This window comes from Coenobita brevimanus, chromosome 89, assembly GCF_032717465.1.
Source record: "Coenobita brevimanus isolate Jiangsu-jjx chromosome 89, ASM3271746v2, whole genome shotgun sequence".
NCBI classification, from domain to species: Eukaryota; Metazoa; Arthropoda; class Malacostraca; order Decapoda; family Coenobitidae; genus Coenobita; species Coenobita brevimanus.
The window spans coordinates 13,017,062-13,037,222 of NC_137042.1; the positions used below are offsets into that span (position 1 = coordinate 13,017,062).

Sequence of the window (20,161 nt, forward strand, 5' to 3'; positions counted from 1 at the left end):
TGACAGCATGTCCAGTCGGCAGAATCAGCAGTACGCATGCTATTGGAGGCATTCAGGTGGCTTTCTGTAGTATCAGTAAGTAGGTTTATTTTGTTTGTTCTCCAGTATTTTTTTAAATTAAAAAATGTCATTCATCTGAGATGTATGTTGAACTAAAATAATTTCCATGAGAACGTAGGTCTATAGCAGTGGTTCCCAAACTGGGGGCCATGGCTCCCTTGGGGGCCATATATCAGAATGTAGGGGGCCATAACCTGAACCGAAGGAGTTTAGCGAGTAGGTAGTCAGTGGAGAGAACTTACACAGGTTCAGTACAGGTTTATTCGATGCCTTGCTGCCAGACACATAAGTAATACGTCCTTTTTTGCGTGTGTGTGTGTGTGTGTGTGTGTGTGTGTAATTACCTTTTTTTTTTTTTTTTTTTAAATCTGATTCTGTGTTGTTGACATAAAATAAGGCATAGAGATGTATTAGGGGAGTAGGTAATTTAACTCAATCTATCTCTAAGGCTTCCTAAACTATGGATTCTGTATGATAACCTGGTCTTGAATCTTGAGTATCAGCAAGGATGTTCACATTTTTCAGTTAACGATCCATTCACAGTTGCAACATTGATCACTGTGTGTGCCTCCCCATATAATCAGTTTGTGTTCACCTGTGAATACTTCAATAATTATATATATATAAGATTCAGCTAAGACAAAATACACATTTCTTTATTAATACTTAACAAAAGAGAAAATAACAAATGGAATCAATAAAATTACAGGATTTACTAGAGTGATTTTTATATGGACATGATGAGTGTAGGACTGTAGTGTAGACAGTCACTGTAGTCATGGGTTATGGTTGGGGAAGGGGGGCCATGGACAAGGATCATGTATGAAAAGTAGGTAACAACCAGAAAAAGTTTGGGAACCACTGGTCTGTAGGGAAACAGCTCAAATCCCTGTGTCACTTTTGGTATATTTTCCATCTTTATTAAATATTTTTTGAATGGCGAAGGTAGTCAGAAACCAGACCCCCCCCCCCCCAGTTTCTTAACAGTCATATGGGAAAAATAGGTTCATTATTCAACCAGTTTGGTATTCAACCACTTTTTATTGGATGCATCTCTGTCAAATAGTGGGGGATAGGTGTATACAGTATTATGATGTTGGTAGTCTCCATAGGCAGGTTCAGTGGATTAAATATATGGTATTGGCTGACTCAGTAGTTTAAGTATGTTGCATTGGCAGGCTCAGTTGGTTAAATATATTATGCTGACAGGATCAGTATATTAAGTATATTGTATTGGCAAGCTTTGTAGGTTAGGTGTGTCGGCTGTGTCCATCTTTATGGACATCTTAGTTTGCAGCAAGTTAAGTAGGTTATAATACCTGGGGGTCTTGGGGGCAAAACCTCCCATTTAGGTTTCAGCACTTCCAGTTAGACTTCCACTGTTATTTATGGTTTTAAGTTGTATACATTTGAGTTTGTTTTGGTGTGGTGACAGCATGTCCAGTCGGCAGAATCAGCAGTACGCATGCTATTGGAGACATTCAGGTGGCTTTCTGTAGTATCAGTAAGTAGGTTTATTTTGTTTGTTCTCCAGTATTTTTTTAAATTAAAAAATGTCAGTCATCTGAGATGTATGTTGAACTAAAATAATTTCCATGAGAACGTAGGTCTATAGCAGTGGTTCCCAAACTGGGGGCCATGGCCCCCTTGGGGGCCATATATCAGAATGCAGGGGGCCATAACCTGAACTGAAGGAGTTTAGCGAGTAGGTAGTCAGTGGAGAGAACTTACACAGGTTCAGTACAGGTTTATTCGATGCCTTGCTGCCAGACACATAAGTAATATGTCCTTTTTTTTGTGTGTGTGTGTGTGTGTGTGTGTGTGTGTGTGTGTAATTACCTTTTTTTTTTTTTAAATCTGATTCTGTGTTGTTGACATAAAATAAGGCATAGAGATGTGTTAGGGGAGTAGGTAATTTAACTCAATCTATCTCTAAGGCTTCCTAAACTATGGATTCTGTATGATAACCTGGTCTTGAATCTTGAGTATCAGCAAGGATGTTCACATTTTTCAGTTAACGATCCATTCACAGTTGCAACATTGATCACTGTGTGTGCCTCCCCATATAATCAGTTTGTGTTCACCTGTGAATACTTCAATAATTATATATATATAAGATTCAGCTAAGACAAAATACACATTTCTTTATTAATACTTAACAAAAGAGAAAATAACAATTTTTTTTTCATTCATTCATTGCCAGATGCCATGTATCCCAGACAGGGTGGCCAAGGGCTTAGAGTTAGTTGTTTTACAGGGAGGGGCACTAATCCTCCACCAACCCCACTTGACGTAGGGATGCCAACAGCATCTGGTGTTCCCAGGCGGTCACCCATCCAAGTACTAACCAGACCCAACGTTGCTTAACTTCGCTGATCGAACGGGAAGCGGTGTACTCAACGTGGTATGGCCGTTGGCAAATAACAAATGGAATCAATAAAATTACAGGATTTACTGGAGTGATTTTTTATATGGACATGATGAGTGTAGGACTGTATCAATAAAATTACAGGATTTACTAGAGTGATTTTTATATGGACATGATGAGTGTAGGACTGTAGTGTAGACAGTCACTGTAGTCATGGGTTATGGTTGGGGAAGGGGGGCCATGGACAAGGATCATGTGTGAAAAGTAGGTAACAACCAGAAAAAGTTTGGGAACCACTGGTCTATAGGGAAACAGCTCAAATCCCTGTGTCACTTTTGGTATTTTTTCCATCTTTATTAAATATTTTTTGAATGGCGAAGGTAGTCAGAAACCAGACCCCCCCCCCCAATTTCTTAACAGTCATATGGGAAAAATAGGTTCATTATTCAACCAGTTCGGTATTCAACCACTTTTTATTGGATGCATCTCTGTCAAATAGTGGGGGATAGGTGTATACAGTATTATGATGTTGGTAGTCTCCATAGGCAGGTTCAGTGGATTAAATATATGGTATTGGCTGACTCAGTAGTTTAAGTACTGTATGTTGCATTGGCAGGCTTAGTTGGTTAAATATATTATGCTGACAGGATCAGTATATTAAGTATATTGTATTGGCAAGCTTTGTAGGTTAGCTGTGTCGGCAGCCTCAGTAGGTTAAGTGTGTTGGCAGGCTCAGTAGGTTAACCTGTTCTTTGCCGTGTCCATATATACACAGACTAACTTATAGTACCCTGAACTGCCAAGTCCATATATATGTGGACACTTTTTTCCTCACATTTGTGAGAAATTAAATGAATCTGTCCTTACTGTGTGTCAGAAAATGGGATGACAAACACCCCTCCTCCCCTCCCATGCCTCATACCAATAAAAAAAAAAAAAAAAAAAGTTTGTGAAAATACGTAAGATTAGCATGGAACCCCAACTTGCCATCATCACAGATTCGACTGTGGCTGCATTACTTACACCAGGTTTTGTTTTCATGCTACAAGTGCTCCATGCATCCACCCACTCCACACCAAAATGGGCAGTCTATCCACTTCGGCTGCTGACAATATCTGAAAGTAGCCATCTGATGCAAATCTGGGTCACTTTGCGCTGCCAAAGACATTGTGCTCACTCCCGACTTCCAGTCAAAGTTGGAGGACTTCCAAGTGATGAACTAACTAATAGCGATGCATAAACAGTGTATATAATGAAAGTAATGTAAGTAAATATAAGCAAATAGAAGTAAATCATAAAATCAAGTAATGTAAGTAACGAAAAAAACGTGTGATTTACCGTAACTAATGTGACTGTGTGCAGCATGAGTGTTTGTAGTACCTTATACCAATATAATATAAAAATATATCCATCATCATCCATCATCCAATCCTACGTTGCCCCATGAGGAGCGTAGGAGCCCGGGGCTGGGCAGTTGGTCCTGACACATTTAAGATGAGAGTGACCAACCTCACTCATCCCTGAGTGACCACCCCTTGGATATAAACCTTCACCAGCTCAATCCGACTGGAACACAATAATTACCCACTAAACCACCAGGCACCAAAATTTGGTGTTATGGTTACCACCCAGCATAGTAAATAGTTTCCTTGTGTACAGGAAACCGTTTGGCTTGTCACTCAGTGTAGAGTCACCCATAGGCAGAAGGAATATATATATGAAAATACCTAAACGTAGCACAGAACCCCAACTTCCCATCATCATCGTTTCGACTGTGGCTGCATTGCTTAAACCAGGTTGCGTTTTCGTGCTACAAGTACTACATGCATGCATCCACCCACTTCACACTAAATTTGACCATCTATCCACATCAGCTGCTGGCAGTATCTGAAACTAGCCATCTGACACAAATCTGGGCATGCTGGACTGGACCAAAACATCTGTTTCTGAGCAGAAAACAATTGAAGTGAGCACTTTTACTATCACAGTGCCTGTTTTGACCACTTTTCAGGTCTATTCATGGAAAAAAGAAAAAGTTGATAGTGGCTGGCACTGTGAGTCACACAGCCTCCCATATCCTCAGCATTGGGGGCCAAAAAAACGACCAGGGCTCCGCCTTGGAACTTGTTAAGTATGTTTTGTTGGCAGGTTCAGTAGGTTAAGTATGTTGTGTTGGAAGGATCAGTGGGTTTAAGTATACAATGTTTGCAGGTTTCACCAACGCCATCACAAGAGTCCCTTGTGTCACAGCACTCAGGCCAGTCAGGAGAGGATCCCGGCTGCCTTGACCCTAACGACGATGGCTCAGCACCTTTCATGCCCAAGCCGTTTTGTGTCTACACTGGGCACTCTGCAGATATGCTGGATATTTCGTGGTCCAAGGTGAGGGAGTTGTATGCCTTTGAGCAAATGTACTATCAGTCTAAAGTTTGTGGGCATTTCGCTGCCAGCTGTGGCCATGGAAAGTGTTCCTTTGAGTTATTTTACTGTAGTTGATAACTCCTGCTGGCCTGGTGGGAAATATACCTGTCGGATTGACAGCCTTCCATAGGTTGTCTCCAAGAGGCGATTCTATGCTCTTTGATCATGCAATTTATCAGGGTGAGTGGGTAAGTCATTTACCCTAAAATGTACCAGACTACAGTAGCCTAGCCTTAGGCCCCAGCACCTCAAAGAGAGTAAAATAGGAATGGCTGATATCATTTATATCAGTATGAAGCTTACAGCAAGAGAATAAGAAAAGGAAAAATACTCTCAGATGCTCAGGGAAGAATAAGAAATATGAAGGCAGAACACATTGTTGGAAGTAGTTAGTTGGTCATCCTTTACTTGTCATAGTCCAGTTGAGGACAAAAGTTTGCCACATTTCATTTCTGTTTATATCTTGCTTTTCTCTAATCAGTACCCTTAAGCTGACAGAGGCTTAGTGAGTTTCTTTGCCCATAGAAGATTCTCCTTGATAGGATGCATTGTGAAGGATATGCCCAAAGTGTTAAGTAGATGCAGTTGTAGCCTAGTATGAGAACTTTTAACCTTGGTTGTATAGTATAAAGCCACCATAGAAGGAAGTGATACATTTTTTATGCATTTTTTCATCTTTAAAAAATGTTTACCAAGGAACATTTGCCTATTTATGTTTGTATGTTCTACAGTTTGTTTACATGCAGAAATTGGTAGTAGCCCTACAGTAGTTAGGGTAAATTATCATCTACTCGAGATTTTAGAAATAGAATAATTTGTAAAATATATGGAATGTTGTGATACTGTAATTTGATTGTGGAATTGCCTTCTTGTAATTTGAGCTCTACAACTTCCAGAATTATTTCCTGCTAACATCATCCATGGACAAGACCGTCAGATTATGGCACATAAGCAGAAAAGAGTGCCTGTGTATCTTCCAGCACATGGACTTTGTTACTGCCATCGCTTTCCATCCCAAGGTGTGGCACTGGTACTTTTCTGTGTTCCTGACTTTTTCTTAGTTTTTCTATAGTTCATCATCATCATCATCATCATCCAGACCTCCTTTCCCACCCTAGGGCAAGATGAGGAGTAGCGATGTCCAGACATCCCAAATTTGCCTAGTCCAATGGGCCACACGTCCATTCACTCATCATTCAAGCCCCCAGAATCCTGACTCTATCAGATATGTCAAAAACATTCACCACGTTCTGTAGTTTTACATAAATGTATCTAACAGAGTCAGTCCGGACATTACCACATTAAAAGGGGTGCCAAATCCCTGATAATGCGCTTTGCACAACATTCATCCAGCCAGCTCGATCTCTTGTCAGTTCCCTAGCCTCACTGACTTCAAACCTCTCGTCCTCACACACTTATCCACCATCTCTCTCCACATTCTCCTTGGCCTACCTTGCCTCCTCCCTCCTTCATATTCGCTCAGATATACCTTTTTCACCACTTTGTTGTTATCTATTCTCTCCACATGACCATACCATCTCAGTACACACACTTCGAATCTGGTGTCCACAGACTTCCTCGTTCCACATCTTTCACGAATCACATAATTTCGTATCCTATCCACCCTCTGTACTCCACATACAATCCTCAGCAGTTCCATTTCCACCGCCCTTACTCTTGGCTTTTCATTTTCATGCCACACCATAGTCTCACATCCATATGTTAAAACTGGCACTAACACTCCTTCATGTAAGCCTCGTGCAGCTGCAACACTCAAGCCTCTGTTTCTTATCAAGGCCTTCCTTGCACCAGCTACTTTTCTTCCTTGTGTCACTCTACTTTCCACTTCTTTTGCACATTTTCTATAGTTTTCTGTGGTAAATTTTCTTCATTTTTAATTGATGGAGTGTGTGGTGAAATGCTGAAGCATGGGGGAGAGATAGTAGTAGAATGGATGTGGAAAATGTGCAGATTGGCCTGGGAGGAAGGCAGAGTCCCGGAGGATTGGAAGTCAGGTATAATTATTCCCCTGTACAAAGGAAAAAGGGAAAAAGAAGTATGTGGTAATCATAGGGGCATTCGTCTTCGTAGTGTAATAGGAAGTGTATATAGTAGGATACTTATTGACAGAGTAAGGGAAATAACAGAGGACTTTGTTGGAGAAAAACAGGGAGGTTTTAGGAAGGAAAGAGGATGTGTAGATGAGATATTCATTCTTAGGTCTATAATGGAAAAGTTACTAGAGATGGGAGAGAAGTTGTATGCGGCCTTCATGGATTTGGAGAAAGCATATGACAGGGTGGATAGACAAGGATTGTGAAAAGTATTAAGATTATATGGAGTAGATGGGAAGTTGTTGAATGCCATGAAGAGCATGTATGTGGGTGCTAAGACTGCAGTGCGTGTGGATAGTGAACTGAGTGAATTTTTCTATTTGAAGGATTTAAACAAGGATGTGTCATGTCTCCACGGTTGTTCAATCTGTATATGGATGGGGTTATAAAAGAGATACAAGGTAGGGCAGTGGATGTTGGAGCAGCTCTAATGAGAGAGTGCAGTGTTTGGAAACTCCCTGTACTGTTGTTTGCAGATGATGCTGTATTGTTAAGGGAAGACGAAGGGGAGCTGCAAGGCTTGGCAGATGAGTTTGGGAGTCTGTGTAAGAAACGTAATCTAAAGGTGATTGTAGGGAAGAATAAAGTTGTGGTTTTCGAGAGAAGTGAAGTCAGTGAATGTACAGTGAGGTTGGATGATGAGGAAATGGAAAATGTGAGTGTATTTAAGTACTTGGGTAGTGTGATGAGTAAGGATGGAAGTTTGAGGGTGAAGTGCTTGAAAGGGTAAAACGAAGAAGAAAGATTGCTGGTTCCTTGAAAGCAGTGATAAGAAACAGGAAGGTGACCATGGATGTGAAAAAGTTACTACATGACAGTACAGTATTGTGATACCAACTCTAACATATGGAAGTGAAGCTTGGACCCCATTGGAGGGACAGAAGTCAAGAGTGAGAGCAATGGAAATAAGTTATTTGAGAGAAGCATGTGGAGTCACATGGAGAGACAGAGTGACAAATGAGGAAGTGAAGGAGCATTGTGGTGTGGATGCGGATGTGATAGAAGGCGTTTGGAGGAACATGCTGAGGTGGTTTGGCTGTGTGGAGAGGATGGAGAGTGAGAGACTTACGAGGAGAGTGTATATGAGTGAGGTGGAGGGGAGAAAGGGAAGGGGAGGCCAAGGATGAGATGGAGGAATGGAATGGAGAGGTATATGGGAGAGGGGGGTGTGAGCTGTGAGCGGGGCAGTTAAATGGTGGGGAACAGGGCGAAATGGAGGAGATTTGTTTGTGGCCACCCCTTACGGGATTAAGGTGTCTGGCAATAGAATAGAATAGAATGATTAACTTTGATATTCCAGAGTTCCATTATACATTATGCACATCACATTTATGTATTTCATTCATTTTATGCCAGGTAGGGGGACCACTGATGCTATATTCATTGTTCGACAGCTTCAGGAAAAATATATTGGTAGGAGAAGGGATCTGTATTTTGTTTTTGTTGATTTGGAAAAGGCCTTTGACAGAGTCCCTAGAGACGTGGTGAAGTGTGCAATGAGAAAGCTTGGCTTGGAGGAGTGGCTGGTTAGGGTGGTTATGGCTATGTATGTGGGTGCTCACACCCAGGTAAGAGTGAATGGAGATTTGAATGATGAGTTTTCCGTGAATGTTGTGTGCATCAGGGATCATTCTTGAGTCCCATGTTGTTTATCATGGTACTTGAAGCCCTTTCACGTGACTTTAGAAATGGACTCCCATGGGAGTTGTTGTATGCTGATGATTTGGTGTTGATTGCAGAGAACGAAAGGGAGGCGGAGGAAAGGTTTAGGAAGTGGAGAGATGGTATGGGGCACAAGGGTTTAAGGGTAAATGCAGATAAAACAAAAGTGATGATATCTAGGGTTGGTGGCGGTACTGTCAAAGACGAGGGAAAGTGGTCATGTGCAGTTTGCCACAAGGTTGTGGGAAGTAATTCCATCTTGTGCGGTGTGTGTGATAAATGGATGCATAAGAGATTTAGTGGTATCAGAGGTAGACTGTGAGATAATGCTGATTTTATGTGTACGGCGTGTCGGGGTGAGCAGGTGGAGAATGTCAGACGTGAAAGGATTGAACTTGCTGGTGAATCTCTTGAGTGTGTGGAAGAGTTTTGTTATTTGGGAGACATGTTGTGTGCTGGAGGTGGGCCTGGAGCTAGCTCTGTGGCTAGGGTTAGAAGTGGTTGGAAGAAGTTCAGGGAGCTCTTGCCTCTCCAGACATTGAGAGGACTCTCCCTACATGCTAAGGGGTCTTTGTATGCAGCATGTGTTAGGAGTGTAATGCTGTATGGTAGTGAGACCTGGGCAGTGAAGGAGGAAGATATTCGCCAGCTCAGACGTACAGAAATGACAATGATTAGGTGGATGTGCAGTGCGTCCCTGCATCCAAGGCCTGGAGGGGCTGGGTTTACGATGGAAGAGTTGAAAGGTAGGATGGGACTGGAGTGTATTGGTGTTGTGATGAAAAGAGGTAGATTGAGATGGTTTGGACATGTGGAGAGGATGGGGGATGATAATTGGGTGAAGAAGGTGAGAAGTGTTAATATTGGGGGTGGGGTTATGAGGGGTAGACCGAGAAAGACATGGGACGAGGTCATTAAGTGTGACCTCAGGGTTAAGGGACTGAACAGGGAGGCTGCAATGGATCGTGCAGCATGGAGAGCCGCCATTAGGTGACCAAGGCCAACACATGCAAGCATGGTGGAGCCTTTAAAAATGAAATGAAATGAAACGATTCATTACAGTGTGTTTATATTTTTTCAAAAATACAATATGGTAGGATACTTATTGACAGGGTTAGAGAAAGAACAGAGAAATTAGTTGGAGAAGAACAGGGAGGCTTTAGGAAGGGAAGAGGTTGTGTAGATCAGATATTCATTCTTAGATCTTTAGTGGAAAAGTTTCTAGAGAAGGGAAAGAAGTTGTATGCGGCCTTCATGGATTTGGAGAAAGCATATGACAGGGTGGATAGACAAGGATTGTGGAAAGTGTTAAGAATATATGGAGTAGATGGGAAGTTGTTGAATGCTGTGAAGAGTATGTATGATGGTGTGAAGGCTGCAGTGCGTGTGGATGGTGAACTAAGTGAATTTTTCTCTTTGAAAGTTGGGTTGAAACAGGGATGTGTCATGTCTCCATGGTTGTTCAGTCTGTACATGGATGGGGTAATAAAAGAGGTACAAGGTAGGGTAGTGGATGTTGGAGTGGCCCTGGTGAGAAAGGATAGTGTTTGGAAACTCCCTGTACTGTTGTTTGCAGATGATACTGTGTTGTTGAGTGAAGACGAAGGGGAGCTGCAAGGCTTGGTGGATGAGTTTGGGAGAGTGTGTAAGAAACGGAATCTAAAGGTGAATGTAGAGAAGAGTAAAGTGATGGTCTTTGAGAGAGGTGAAGTCAGTGAATGTACAGCGAGGTTGGATGGTGAGGAATTGGAAAATGTGAGTACGTTTAAGTACTTGGGTAGTGTGATGAGTAAGGATGGAGGTTTGGAGGGTGAAGTGCTTGAAAGGGTACAGCAGGGAAGAAAGGTTGCTGGTTCTTTGAAAGCAGTGATATGAAACAGGGAAGTGAGCATGGAAGCGAAAAAGTTACTACATGACAATATCGTGATACCAACTCTAACGTACGGAAGTGAAGCTTGGACGTTGTTGGAAGGACACAAGTCAAGAGTGAGAGCAGTGGAAATGAGTTATTTAAGAGGAGCCTGTGGAGTCACATGGAGAGACAGGCTGACGAATGAGGATATAAAGGAGCGTTGTGATGTGGATGTGATAGGAAGCGTTATGAGGAACACACTGAGGTGGTTTGGCCATGTGGAGAGGATGGAGGGTGAAAGACTGACGAAGAGAGTGTATGTGAGTGAGGTGGAGGGGGGAAGAGGGAGGGGGAGGCCGAGGATGAGATGGAGGGATGGGGTGGAGAGGTATATGAGAGGGGGGTGTGAGTTGGGAGCAGGGCAGTGAAATGGCGGGGGACAGGGCGACTTGGAGGCGATTTGTTTGTGGCCACCCCAAACGGGATTGAGGCGTCTGGCAATAGATAGATAGATAGACAATACTTTGGAGTTTTAATGTACTGGTATATCAGAAATGGTTACATCTCTCATTACAAAAATGTATTAAAAAGTGGTACAGAAAGTTCAGAAGTGTTCCATCATCATCACATGTTTCAGAAATTATCATATAAAAATGGAGACATATCTGTACTTCATGCTGTCACTTTAATAATGCGCCATATTGCTTAAATCCAATTACCATCCATCTCCTTCCTTCAACAGGATGATCGCTACTTTATTTCTGGTGCTTTGGATGGGAAACTGAGGCTGTGGAGCATACCAGATAAGAGAGTGGTGCTATGGAATGAGGTTGGAGGGCAGCCTAACCTCATCACTGCTGCAAACTTTTGCCAGGTATGTCCTGTACCATTTAACACGTATATGTTTCTACAGCTCACTCTGAGCTAAAAGATACTGGTAGTTACCTGTTGTTAGGTGAAATAGATTGTTAGAGTTATTCTGACAGAGAGGGTTAATAGTGACATTATTAACACTCAGGCTCCTGTACCCACTTTCAGCTGATTGAAATTGTCTGGCATTAGCTGGGGTAGAATACTGGAGTTATCCTAGCCATGAAAGGGTTAAATAGAGGATTGACTAGGCTTCTCATCCGCCTGTAACTTTCTTGATAGCATTCGATGAAGTACCCGGTATGCATCCACCTTGGTCATGTGCAGGGTGACCCCCTACCCCATCATTCCCATTCCACATACAGAGCATTCCAGGCCCCCATTCCCTCTACCTAACACCCAGGCTCCCTCACATATGCCCCTTCCGCTTCCTACCCACACCCCCAATACCACACAACTCCAAGTGGTGATATGAAGAGGTGTGTGTGGTATGTAGGACCACTGGGCCTCAGGGAATGGGATGTGAAGCTTGTGCCTAGTGGGATGCATTTAATAAAAAAAAATCCTGACCTTTTTCCCATCAAGAGATGGGGTAGATTTTTTTTTTTTTTTTTTTTTTTTTTTTTTTTTTTGAAAAATCCTCACCCTGTCCTAGGGTGGGAAAGGAGATATGGATGATGAATGAATGATAAAAATCATGAGAAGATAAAGAGTTGGATGATGAATGGATGGAAAAAATATTCTAATTTGACCTCTTCCTCCTCCCCCCTAGAATGGCAAGTTCACAGTGGTGGGTACATATGATGGTCGGTGCATCTTCTACGAGACTGAACATCTCAAGTACCACACTCAGATCTATGTCCGTTCTACCAGAGGAAAGAACGCTAAAGGCAGGAAGATCACTGGTATTGAGCCTCTGCCAGGAGAGGATAAGGTTAGATATTGTGCTCATAATTGAAGTGGTACATAAATGTAAACATTCTGAGATTTCTACTGTCTGCTGGAGGATTGTGATCACAAATTGTCCTTCTGCATTAGAAGTTCAGTTTGTCTTTGGTGAATTCTTCTATTGGGAGCTTTTTCCTGGTCCCCCAGATTGAGTAAGAGTAGGCTTGGGTGTACAGTATATAGACACTTTTGTGTTTGCTCTTCAGATTACATTGCTAATATAGTACCCTAATTATTTAAGTTTGTAACTATGAATGTCTTGTTTCATATTTATCTTCCTCTCCTTCACAGATACTAATAACAAGTAATGATAGCAGAATACGTCTGTATGATCTGCGGGACCTGAACCTTTCTTGCAAATACAAGGGCTACTCAAACATGTCTAGTCAGATAAGGGCAGGCTTTAGGTGAGTCGTGACATGCACAGTGCATTTGTATTTGTTTTGATTTACAAGAAGTATTATTAATGACTTATATTAGCATTACTTTTACTAATGTCGTGAGATGGTAGGTATATGAGAGTAGTATTCTTGGAGAAGGTTTTTGAAATGAAGACTACCAGAGCTTCACTGGGCTGTCTACAGTGCCCATCTCCACAGGGGTCTTTGTATCCCACCCCCCACTACATCAGTCTTTTCCACCCAATCATCCACCCGCTCTGCTCTTCCCCCTCCTCCTCCATGATGCTTCAATGATTTGTACAGTCCCATTGGTAACACCATTGCCTGTACAACACCCATCTTCACAGGGTGTCTTACCCCTACCCCTCCCTACCATCCACCACCACCCCAACCTGACCCATCATGTAATCCCCTCCTACCGTGTCCTTTCTCTACCCCTCCACATTAAGCTTGTGTTAGCTACGTGTGATTTATGGTATGCCACTGTTTACAAAATACATGTCATCATTGGAAGTACAATACCCATCCTGTCCTGCCCCTTCGATCAAACCATCATAGCCCATCTCATCCACCCCACCTGTCCCTCCAATATTTGCTTGGCAACCTTTGACTGACACCTTACCAGTTAATCTGAAAGATCCTCATGACTGTACATATTTCCTCTGGCATGCCTCACTTTCTCCTGCTGTCCCATTCCATCCTGCCCACTCCTGTATAACTGTTTCTTCTTTGATATGGTGAATAAAATGAAAATTACTGTCACAGCCAATATCAGACCTTCAGCTCCTATACTGTATTCCGTTGTGGATGGCCAAGCACCGCCACTCGATTCCCAAGGTTGAATGAATGATGCTTTGCATGATGCCTTGGTTCTAATAATGTGTATTTTATGATCTTTACTCCTTATCTGTCCTCAGTTGTTTTTATTTTGATGGAGCAAACTAGTTTATGAAATGGTTTTATGGCTGTGCATCTCACTCCATCTGTAGGTAGTCAGAAAAAGATCAGGATGATAATGAGACAAACTTGTTTCACCTGTTACTCATTTGCATATTTAACATTGTTTTGTTGTCTTTGTTAGAACACAGTACCTCACATTATGTACTCTCCTTTAGTCACGATGGGAAGTTCATAGTTGCTGGGAGCGAAAACCAGTGTATATACATCTGGAAGACTCACCATGATTATTCCAAGTTTTCTTCTGCCCGGAGAGATAGGAACCTATACTGGGAGGGAGTAAAAGGTAAGTCATTTTGGTACTGTTGAAAATTGTATATGAAGGTTCATATAATATTGCATTTGTTTGATGTACTTGAAAGTGTGAGTGTGCATGCATATGTAACTGGGCAGGCTGCAATTTTTCCTGTTCTTATGTGTTTCCTAGAGTAAGAGGGCAATGATATGTATTAATAAACTTGATTCAGATAGAATGAAGCAACCAGGTTTGGTATCACTTAATTGGAAGATGTAATAGAAGTTTTCCCCCTAATATATCCTGATGTTTAAAAAGCAAAGTAACCTGAGTTTCTACCATTACAGCTCACAGTGCAGTAGTGACCTGTGCGGTGTTTTCCCCACATCCAGAATTGGTCTTTAGTTTTATTGAGCAGCAGCAGGAGCTGCTCAACAAGTCTGGAGACCAGGAACAACAACAGGAGCAGCAGCAGCAGCAGCAACAACAACAGTCCCAGAACAAAGACAGTGGCACAACTAATAAGGGGTGAGTTTTCTATTTAGATACAACCAAACTTTGCATCCTCTGAAATTATTGGAAGATATATTACTAGGCCGTCGAAGTTAAGGGGATTCTGTTCTGCAAATCCCACTGCATTTCATATTTGGCTTTTCAGTGTCTTGCTGCAGTCTTATGTTCCATTTTCATGCTTGCTTTTGCATTAGTCTCCCATGACAGGTTACTGGTTATTGTGCTTTTCTTAACATACTTGACATCCTTAGAAAACTTTTCTACTTGTCTTCATAGAATAATAATGTACATAGATTTTTGTCATATTTTTTCCTCTTCAGTTTTATCATGCCTGAAACTGTGTTTTATGTACCCTAAATAAGTCTTTAGAATCTGAGTGTTTATTGACAAAAAAATCGAACGTATGCACAGTCTTTTCATCATTGCCTTGTAGTACAATATGTGATAATCAGACAGTTCAGTGAATGCCTTACCTGATCATCTGATCATGCTAAGACAGATACCCCATTTAACATCAGTGTTCTATAGGAACAAACAGGTTAACTTTGCCTACTTGAGTCACTATGTTGCACAGTATGTCTCAAGGTCAGATTTCAAAAGGCAGCTGTATTGTGACACCCAGAGATTCTTAGCACCCCTTGCTCTGGAAATCTGACCTCTGATGTTCAGTTCATTAGAACTGAATGTGTTGAGTTCTAAAGGGTTGACCCAGTACCTCACATGGCTGGGTCTTGTGAATAATTAGTCCCCTACCAGTTAAACTGGTCGGGGACTGTAGGTTTGTGCGGCTACTTCAGTACATCCATCAGTCCACCCACAATTTTGTGTCCACTCTGTAACTTCCACATGTACTGACTGATTTTGATGTAATGTTACGCAGTTGTTCCCCATTCCATGACAGTGTGTCGCACATAACGACCAGCCACCTACTTCCAAGGTCAAGGCCACACTTGGGGCTCAGACAAGGTCAGGTGCTGTTGTACTTAACAGGCATACCTACATTCATGTCCACTCTGTAAGTTTCCACAAGCATGGATATATTTTGACATAACTTCTCACAAATGTTCCCCATACCATAACGGTGTGTCATGCACAACAACCAGCCATCAGGGTCATTACATACCCATATTGTGTACAGTGTACATACCTATTGCCATCATACCCACATTGTATACACAATGCATATGTATATGTATGGTTATCATCCAGTAAGGGACTTTGTATTGCATGGCAATACATCATGCACTTGTTTTGAGAGGAACACTTACCTGATCCTAAAGTGTGAAGCTATTTATCTATCTATTGCCAGACACCTTAATCCCATAAGGGGTGGCCCCAAACAAATCGCCTCCATATCACACTGTCCCCAGCCATTTCACTGCCCTCCCCCAGCTCTCACCCCCCCCCCCTCTCTCCATCTCATCCTCAGCCTCCCCTCCACCTCACTCACATACCTCGTTAGTGTCTCGTTCTTCATCCATTCCACGTGACCAAACTACCTCAGTGTATTTCTCCTAACGCTTTCTGTTACATCAACATCCACACCACAGCGTTCCTTCACTTCCTTATTTGTCAATCTCCACATGCTCCTCTCAAATGACCTATTTCCACTGCTCTCACTCTTGACTTCTGTCCTTCCAGCAAGGCCCAAGCTTCACTTCCATATGTTAGAGTTGGTATCACAATGCTGTACTTCCATGCTCACTTCCCTATTTCATATCACTGGATTCAAAGAATCAGCAACGTCCTTTCCCGTTGTACCCTTTCAAGCACATCATTCTCCAGACTTCCATCCTTACTCATCACACTAACCAGTTCAGTACTTAAATGCATTCACATTCTCCATTTCCTAATCCCACAAGTGAACCTGCATAGTGTATTTTCAGTAATCACTGGGATGCACAAGCTTCATCTTGGCAAGGCAGTGTTCCTTCAAAGGTCATTCTTTAGTCTGTCATTATCACATAGTTGCTGCTCTGTTGTTCTCCAGTTAATTCATCTGTGCTGTTGTCATCTGATTCAACATACTAGCATTGTCTGCACCTCTGACAGCTTATGAGCATTGTTCGCAAAGTATTTCCCTCTGATATTTAAAACAATTCTGAAGCAGTTGCAGTGGTGTGAGAGTTATGTACCATTCAGCAGTAAAAAAAAAAAACCAATAAGGCAAACAGCCTTAAGCCCGCTTGCTGTTTGCTTTCCTTTGTAGCTCTTTGTCAGCAGGCTGATGTGGAGACATTATTCCATACTTGCATTCCCTCCCCTGATCGTTACCTAAAAACATGTACAGTCCCACTGTGCTAAATTTCTGTAAGTTTTATGTAGGGATGTACCAATGTATTGGTATCGGCCCATTTTTAGAGTATCGGTATTGGAATCGGTATCGGCTGACTTTCTGTCAATACTACCGATACCTAAAAGGAATTTAGTGTGTAGCACATCACTCACTGGAAGTTGTTAAATAGAATTTGGATGTTAAATAAATAATTGGTAATATCCACTCTGCCACTATCAACATGTGCGAGACAGGTTGGTAGCCTCGCATCAGCGGGCAGGGCCCTGCCACAGCCCTCAGAGGGCAGGCACCATCCTCCCTCACTGGTATCGGTATCAGTTGTAGTATCAGTATTGGTCCAGTTTTGTGGTATTGGTATGGATATCAGTATCCGTCAAAATTTTGGTATCGGTACATCCCAAGTTTTATGTACAGTACTCAGCTGTACTGTATGATAGTGTGGTACTATACCAGGTACCAACATGCTGCCAAATGAAAGTAGCAGCCTCTGTGATGTGTCTGGTCAGCATTTAGTGTAGCTAGTTATATACTGTAGACTTACCCTATAAAGCTCTTCATATAGCCAGTTTTTTTTTTTTTTTTTTTCCAGGTATGTTTTGGTATCTGCAGACTTTAATGGTTGTATTAAAGTTTTCTTGAAAAAGGAGAAGCCCAAGCACTCTTCACTGCCAGCCTCAGCTTTGGTGTAGTGGAGCACACACCAGAAACTGCCTCTTGCCCCCGTTCACTCAACACTTGTAACATATTTTTATATTTGTCACATCAGTGAAAGCTCTTGTTAAAGCATATGCATAATTTTGGATGGTATTTTAAGTACAGTATGATGACAAATGAACCAGTTTTGCAGTTTCCACAGTGACGTATATTTTGGTTAAATTTGTATTTGTGATCTGAATTTTATACTGGGTCAGATTTATGCATAAGTTACTAGCTTGCTTGTTTTTATGACTTAAGGTTCATCACTCATATCTCATAAAACATTACAAGCATAGCATTCAGTATGTTATGTTTTGAAGCATCAGACCGATAAATGCATAATTTTTAAAAAGTATTATATTTATTTCATGTGTATATATAGTTTAGCAGGAAGATTTTATTTTCATCATAGGAAATTTTACAGAAATAAAATGTAGCACATGTACCCCAAAATTAAGAGTAGCTTTTTTTTTTTTCCTTTTTTTTTTTTTAAATACAAATTTAAGAGATCAGTGCTGGATCAGTAAGAGACCAGTGATAACTACAGCTACTGATGTGTGAAGTAAACCAGTTTAGGCATCAGCATCTCTCTTTTATGACCAAGCATAACTCACAGGACACATGTAGTACAGTAAAACTTCATAATATTGGACTAAGAGAGACAATACCCTGTCTAATAGAGAGCCGCAACTATATCAGTTTAGTACAGTACCATTTTGGTAATTTTCTGGAAATACACTGTATCAGATCATGATGTAGATTTTACATGGAAAATGCCTAGTATAAGCTTGAGAGGATGACACTATCAAGTACAGTATTCATACTGTAGCTGGCATAATTGAGCTTGACAGCTAGACCATACCACCTCTCACTGGCTTACGTAATTTCATTTTGCTAGAGCTGTGATCTTTCATTCATTGTTTATGTTTTGCATTCATTAAAACAAGTATACTGTACTCCTGAGGTGAGGCTGAGAAGGAATTGCTTGTCTGTCAAGCTAACTTATGCAGAATTTGAACGAATGAATAGTTAGAAAAAACTAGCACCAATTCTAGAAAGTCTGTGCACTAAGGCAGCAAAGAAGAGAGGGCAATTAAATTAGATGCAGGCGTCTGGCAATGAATGAATGAATGAAAAAACACGCACAGCAGAAAGAAAAGCAATAACATCTGAAAAAGAAAATCACCAAGGAAATCAGCAAGTAATGAGGGGCGGGGTAATAAGGAGAGGAAGGGAAAAGCAGAGGAAGTCGCGAAGGGTAAAGAGGCAGTTGAGAAAAAGGCATCGGATAGTCAAGGAGCAGTTACAGCGTGAACAAAGTGACAGAGGGTCACCACTCATTAAGTGACCGTGAGTAAGGTGGGTATGACCCAAGTGAAGACAAGCAAGGACAGTCTCCCAACGACGATTGGGGTGAGTTGAAATAGACCAGGGAAGAACAGAAGGTTTAATGAGATGAAGCTTGTCGATGACCTGGAGTCCCTGGAAGTTTGCCACAGGTCACAGAAGAGGTGAGTAAGAATTGGAAAACAATCAAAAGCAGGAATAGGTCAAGGAGAAGATGTAAGAGACAGAGCAGCAGAACAAGTTACTGAGTTATGTTCATTAACAGCAAGCCCAGCATGACTAGGGACCCAGTGAAATTGTATTGACTATTTAGGCACAGAAAATCAGAAGAGCCACTCTTGAGTTTGGATGACAAGGCGATGAGAAGAAGAGGACTGCAGAGAAGAAAGTGCACTGTGAGAATCAGACAACATAGAAGAGGAGGAAGATGATTGAAACAGTGACTTCTGAGGGAAAAGAATAGCATAAAGTTCCGCCACGAGAACGCACATTGCAGAAGAAAGAGAACTTGAAAAAGAAGACCCAGGGGAGATGACAGCAAACCCAACACCGTGAAGAGATTTGGAACCATTGGGAAAGATAATAGTAGCGGAAGAGTTAGAAGACACGTGTTCAAGAAAAAGGGAGTAGAGAGCGACAGGAGAAAGCAGAGAGCGAGAACAAGGGAGAAAAGAACTGACTACTGGAGGAGGTAGAAGCCAAGGGGGAAAAAGAACAGGACGAGGGGGAAGAATGAGTGGAAAGATGAAGCTAATACACTGAAGAAGAGCAGGGATACAGAGGGAGAAAGAAAGGAGGAGATGAGGCAGACTGAAAAGAATGGGGGAGGGAGGAGGACAGAGCAATTTATTAGAAGGAAACTTAGACATACATAATACTTAACAGTAAAGAGAGAACGATGAGAGGAGAGGGGGAGAACGCCCAACTTGACGTAAAGGCTTGTGTTGGGGTTGACTGAAAGACACCTATGGCTAAACGAAGACCAGTATGATGAAGGGAATTAAGTTTTGAAAGAGTATGGGGAGAGGCAGAAGAATAGACTTTACACCCATAATCGAGTTTAGAAAGACTAAGGACAGTGGAGATGAAGAAGTGTGGTACGATCAGCACCCCACGAAAGATGAGACAGAATTTATAGTAAGCAAAGACAATGAAAAGTGGAAGAATGAAGAAAAGAAACACGCATTCCAGTTTAACTGAGAGTCGAAGACAAGACCAAGAAAGGTTGCAGAAGACCGATAAGGAAGAGAGGTGTCATACAGGTGAAGAGGTGGTTGAGGTGTAGTATGGGAACCGGTAAACGACATTGCAGAAGACTTGGAGGTGGAGAAACGAAGACCATGAGTGGTGGCCCAAGCAGAGGCTGCTATAATTGTGGACAGAATAAGGGATTGGAGACAAGGAGATCCGAATCTGCAGCG

The 20,161-nt window shown here is 41.8% G+C and overlaps 1 protein-coding gene and 1 non-coding gene across 2 annotated transcripts in view; one reads left to right on the forward strand and one right to left on the reverse strand.

The window, feature by feature from the left end:
• Positions 1–17,780, forward strand: part of LOC145411375 (uncharacterized) — a 102,316-nt gene extending 84,536 nt beyond the window's left edge. The window contains exons 18-25 of the mRNA XM_080281406.1: positions 4,640–4,810; positions 5,746–5,868; positions 11,220–11,351; positions 12,120–12,281; positions 12,587–12,702; positions 13,812–13,939; positions 14,236–14,416; positions 17,287–17,780. Coding sequence (XP_080137532.1) covers positions 4,640–4,810; positions 5,746–5,868; positions 11,220–11,351; positions 12,120–12,281; positions 12,587–12,702; positions 13,812–13,939; positions 14,236–14,416; positions 17,287–17,386 — 1,113 coding nt within the window. The 3' untranslated portion in view covers positions 17,387–17,780. The remainder of the gene's footprint in view (positions 1–4,639; positions 4,811–5,745; positions 5,869–11,219; positions 11,352–12,119; positions 12,282–12,586; positions 12,703–13,811; positions 13,940–14,235; positions 14,417–17,286) is intronic.
• LOC145411507 (5S ribosomal RNA) lies at positions 2,360–2,478 on the reverse strand. Its single transcript, XR_013899439.1, has one exon. It is a non-coding gene; the product is annotated as a 5S ribosomal RNA (ribosomal RNA).
• Positions 17,781–20,161: the final 2,381 nt, after the last annotated feature.